Consider the following 5,056-nt stretch of genomic DNA (forward strand, 5'->3'; position numbering starts at 1 on the left):
CGGCCATAACCCACTTACCCTGCAACAAAGATGATCAGCTTGCTAGAATGCTACTCCGAAGCCGAATATTCACATTCTGGTCGTAAACATCCGTGACTCTCTTTAGGATACCGCGTTTGTACAGGCTAGCTTAGATGTAGTCAATAATAGTGGGGTTTGCTTGCGTCCCCCACCAACTTAAAATAACAAGGCTGCTTAATGAAGAGTTTAAGATAAACATAATACAACCTTCAAAGTGGAAGTGAAGTTAATAATTATTTGGTCAAAAACATAAAGGCTAAAGTAATTTTGAACAGTAAGAAATAGTACGTGGCTCAGTCTTCAAAACAGCAATAGCATGGTAAGAACGAAGAATATACAATCATTAATTAAATAAGCAGAAGAAGAAAAAGCAAGAAGAAATTAAAAAGTTGAGTTGAACGGTCAAAAAGAAGACTTCTTTATGGGTTAGCTAGCTAGCTAGCTAGATAAAGAAAGAAAAAAATAAACTATTATAACTTCATTCATTCGTTATCTTCCTTTTCTTTTTTCTTTCATCAACACCATCACCAACTAAATTTTCATACAAGCCTTGAAAGAAGAACACATAGTTTAAGCTTACACAAATTTTTGTCTGATCATATTAGTTGGATAAATCTAACATCATTAGTTAATATCCGAAGAGAATCATCAGCAAGATGTTGTTATTATTAGTTCCTGCAAATTCCTGATTAGATTTTGGTATATTTCTCATCTCATCTCATCTTTTTTTTTTCCATTCTATTTTTATTTGTTATATTTGTTTTGATTATCACAGATTGGTTTTTGTTCTAGTAAAATTCCATGACGAGGTTGTAGTTACTTAATTTCATTGATACGTTTACAATGAGTTTTCCTGTTTTTAAGGATCTGAGTTTTTTTTTTTGTTCTTGAGCTGAAGTCTCCAATACATGAGCTAACTTAGGTTGACTGTTTTTTCCATTTCTGAGTGTTCTGACTGTTATATGTATGAACTGAGAACGAAGACCAGAAACCGTGTTGTGTTTGAGATATTATTAGACCATGACTAAATTTTTCTATCATGGTTTATTCTAGTTGTTTTACTCATAGAGATTTCCTCGTTTGAGAAATTGTGTGAATAGGGTGTATCCTTTGGGTTTACTGGTGGTTTCTTGTTATAGTTCTGTAAACAGATACGGATATGTGATAGTTGTGTATGTTTTTATTTTTATTTTGCTGTAGTTGTTTGTCTAGTATTTGTTGTTTGATAGTCCTGTAAACATGCTGAGGTACTGGCTAGAATGAAATGATTATAAGAGCCAAGACAACAAACAATTGCTTGCTTGCTTGCTTGCTTCACATCTTGCATATGATACCTATCTATAGATGAAAGTTTGTGATGCAGTAGCTGAGTAAAAAAAAAGAAAGTTTGTGATGCAGTCTTTTCTTAATGTGGATTCTGTTGTTTTGGGGGTTTCTTTTTCTGTTGTAGACCTATGATGATCCTTTGATAATTTTCTATGCCAGGTTGCTTACTTATGTATACATTTGCGATTTTTGTACAGGTACATAGTCTGCTAACTTGAGTCGAAGAGTTAACAGAAGAAGGTCCTAATTTGGATATACGCGAATTTGTATATAAAGCAGATGGCTTCTGCAAGTGTCGTGCCATCTTCCGGAATTAGACAACCCAGTGGAAATACTGGTGCTGTTGACAAATTGCCTGAGGAAATGAATGAAATGAAAATACGAGATGAGAAGGTAGATTGCACACTTTTTTTCTTTTTCTTTTTCGTTGTGTGTGTTTACCAGTTTCTTTTGTTTACATTATTGTTATATATTGATGTTGAGTTTTGAATCATATTTTTTCAGGAAATGGAAGCTACTGTGGTTGATGGAAATGGGACTGAAACAGGGCATATAATTGTGACAACCATTGGTGGTCGAAATGGTCAGCCGAAGCAAGTAAGCTGCTTACTGTTTGGGCTCTTTTACAAATTATGATTAATATTTTATTTTCTGCTCATATCTTCATAAACGGCCTTCCCTCAGTTTGTAGTTTGGTAAGATATAATAGCATGCAGTTTTGTGAGTTACTACTTGCTTCTGCTCGGGAGACAGTAAGTTAGGGGATGTGCATGATTGATGTTTACAGGGTTGTGTTTAGTTGTCTTTGCTGTCTTTGTGTAATGCTATGCTAGTTGCATGCGGTTGCACATGCTGACCTTTAACTGTTTCTTTATCAGACAATAAGCTACATGGCCGAGCGAGTTGTTGGACATGGATCTTTTGGAATAGTCTTTCAGGTACAGTTAATTGTTGCTAATTTACAAATCATTTAATGCTGACCAGATATTCAAGACCTTGATTCTTAATTTTGTGTACCAGTTATATCATTTATTTGTTGTCTATCTGCTTTTGCTTTTAATAACTAATTTTGTTTTTGCTTCTTCTTTGTGTCTACACAGGCCAAATGCTTAGAAACAGGTGAAGCTGTGGCAATAAAGAAGGTTTTACAAGATAAGAGATACAAAAACCGGGAGCTGCAGACAATGCGTCTTTTAGACCACCCTAATGTCGTGGCCCTGAAGCATTGTTTCTTTTCAACAACAGAAAAGGATGAGCTGTATCTAAATTTGGTCCTTGAGTATGTACCCGAGACGGTTCACCGTGTGATCAAACACTACAACAAAATGAACCAACGGATGCCACTAATTTATGTCAAACTTTATACTTATCAGGTAGTGCCCATTCTACGACGGCATCATGGCCATTACATATTTTACATCTTGGGACTGTTAATTGTTAATATTCTAATTGTGGGTCCTGTAAATGACAGATATGCCGAGCGTTGGCTTACATTCACGGTAGCATTGGCGTGTGCCATAGAGACATCAAGCCCCAAAATTTATTGGTATACTTATCACTATTCTTAGTGTAACTACGTGTTAAAAAAAGCCAATTTCATAATAATTTAATTGCCCAAACCTGTAAAAATCATTTGAAGCTGGAAGATTCTGTAGCCTGACTTGAGTATTGGCGTTTATATAAATAACTACTCAACCATTTTTTTTTAATCAGGTCAACCCGCACACGCATCAACTGAAGATATGTGACTTTGGAAGTGCCAAAGTTTTGGTAAGTTATAATGCCCATCTGTTATTCCACATCATAATTTTGTAGCTCTCAGATTAATGATTTTGAGTGATTTTATTTCATGGCTTTTTGATAGGTTAAAGGTGAGCCAAACATTTCATATATCTGCTCGAGGTACTACAGAGCACCCGAGCTTATATTTGGAGCCACTGAGTACACTACGGCAATTGACATATGGTCTGCCGGTTGTGTTCTGGCTGAGCTCTTACTTGGACAGGTACGATCCATGCTGGTGTACTCTACTTTCGGTTATAAGCCATCTTGTGTATGTCATCTTAAACTTACATGCAAATTATATATTTTACCAGCCTATCTTTCCCGGTGAGAGTGGCGTTGACCAGCTTGTTGAAATTATCAAGGTAATATAGCGTCTGCTTTTCTGTTTTTTCCGATGCAAAATTTCTCATTTACTGTTTAAGTTAGGTTATTAGGTATGAGGTGGTGCAAGACATTTGGTTTCCTTTGATCTCGTTGTTTCTTGTTAAGGTTTCAAGTGCTGACGATTGTTGTTTTACAAACACAGGTTTTGGGTACCCCAACAAGAGAAGAAATTAAATGCATGAACCCCAACTACACTGAGTTCAAATTTCCACAGATCAAAGCTCACCCTTGGCACAAGGTACTGAGATCATATCTGCATTTGTTTCCTTCTCTTGTTATTTGTTGCCGTTTATGACAATCTCTTAATACTACATACAATGTTTTTAGATATTCCACAAACGCATGCCAGCTGAAGCCGTTGACCTTGTCTCAAGACTTCTGCAATACTCACCAAATTTACGATGCACTGCTGTAAGTTAATCCACTCTGTAATTTGTTATACTGAAAATCTTCTTTTTCCGTCTTCTTATTGTTTCTCTGGGTGATGTTTGTTAATGACATTCATTTGTACGACTGCAGCTGGAAGCACTAATCCATCCTTTCTTTGATGAGCTTCGGGACCCAAATGCGCGGTTGCCAAACGGGCGATTCCTTCCCCCACTTTTCAACTTCAAGCCTCATGGTATGAAACTCTCAGACTATAATCCTCTCTACCAAAGTATAGTAGGATACCAAACAGATTGCTAATGATGCCCTTGTTTGATGACAATCAGAATTGAAGGGGGTGCCGACTGAAGTTTTATTGAAGTTAATTCCGGACCACGCAAGAAAGCAATGTACTCTTGTTGGGCTTTAAGTCTTTTTGTCAGCCTCATTTGTTGTATATGTATGTCTGAAAGGAGGATGTCATTATAGTAAATCAGTTTTCTAGGAATGTTCCAGATGAGAAATGTGGAGATTTTAAGTAGAAATACAGATATCCCAAGCAAAGATCCCTAGCTAAGATGTCATTATTATTATCTAACTTGAGTTTATTATTTATATATACCACTGGGTGAAGCTACCACATTTTCTCTTACACATAAATCAATTGTAATGCCGGAAACATAAAATTGACGATTCATATCAAATGATTGCAAAATGTGGAGAATCTTAAATGCTGCCAGGAAGAGAGAAAATTGAGAGGAAGGCAACTACTGGTGACAGGCTCAATAAAGAAAAGAACTTTCACTGCAATCAGGGATCTAAAATACCAGACAATGTAAGATGTTGTTGCTCCAAATTTCTCTTGTTTAGATCGGTAGTGCTTGTGAGGGCAACAGGTTAGCCCATATGATATGTATTTTCTGAATGCGGAAGGTTGTATTTGTATTTTGTCGTCAACTATCTTACAGTACACATGTTAGTGTCACTCAATAATAATTTCATAGGGGAAAGGTTGGGTGGTTGCCATGAGCACTTTAGACTGAGGGAATGGAGGTACCAGCGTATGTAATTAGGCCTGTCATAGTGACATGGTAGTGGATAAAATCAACTTATGATTAACTGGATTCAGAGTATTTTATTACGGACCTTGCTACAACCGGGACAGTGGGGATTG

At 36.5% G+C, this 5,056-nt stretch overlaps 1 protein-coding gene across 1 annotated transcript; it reads left to right on the top strand.

Moving 5' to 3' along the window:
- Positions 1 to 489: 489 nt before the first annotated feature.
- Positions 490 to 4,586, top strand: LOC113347008 (shaggy-related protein kinase alpha-like). The gene is made up of 13 exons (XM_026590579.1): positions 490 to 720; positions 1,545 to 1,740; positions 1,852 to 1,944; positions 2,226 to 2,285; positions 2,448 to 2,720; positions 2,819 to 2,893; positions 3,061 to 3,117; positions 3,212 to 3,352; positions 3,444 to 3,494; positions 3,659 to 3,754; positions 3,844 to 3,927; positions 4,036 to 4,138; positions 4,230 to 4,586. Exons 2-13 carry the CDS (start codon positions 1,627 to 1,629, stop codon positions 4,310 to 4,312), a joined length of 1,230 nt encoding a protein of 409 aa, XP_026446364.1. The 5' UTR covers positions 490 to 720; positions 1,545 to 1,626; the 3' UTR covers positions 4,313 to 4,586.
- The last annotated feature ends 470 nt before the right edge of the window (positions 4,587 to 5,056 follow it).

The sequence above is a fragment of the Papaver somniferum genome, chromosome 2 (assembly GCF_003573695.1).
Source record: "Papaver somniferum cultivar HN1 chromosome 2, ASM357369v1, whole genome shotgun sequence".
NCBI lineage: Eukaryota > Viridiplantae > Streptophyta > Magnoliopsida > Ranunculales > Papaveraceae > Papaver > Papaver somniferum.

Excerpts from the sequence above, each read along its gene's own strand:
- LOC113347008 (XM_026590579.1), top strand. The coding sequence starts at position 1,627 with ATGGCTTCTGCAAGTGTCGTGCCATCTTCCGGAATTAGACAACCCAGT. Across the intron at positions 1,741-1,851 it reads TGAAAATACGAGATGAGAAG|GAAATGGAAGCTACTGTGGT; the intron begins GTAGATTGCACA and ends ATATTTTTTCAG. Across the intron at positions 3,118-3,211 it reads TTGGAAGTGCCAAAGTTTTG|GTTAAAGGTGAGCCAAACAT; the intron begins GTAAGTTATAAT and ends GCTTTTTGATAG.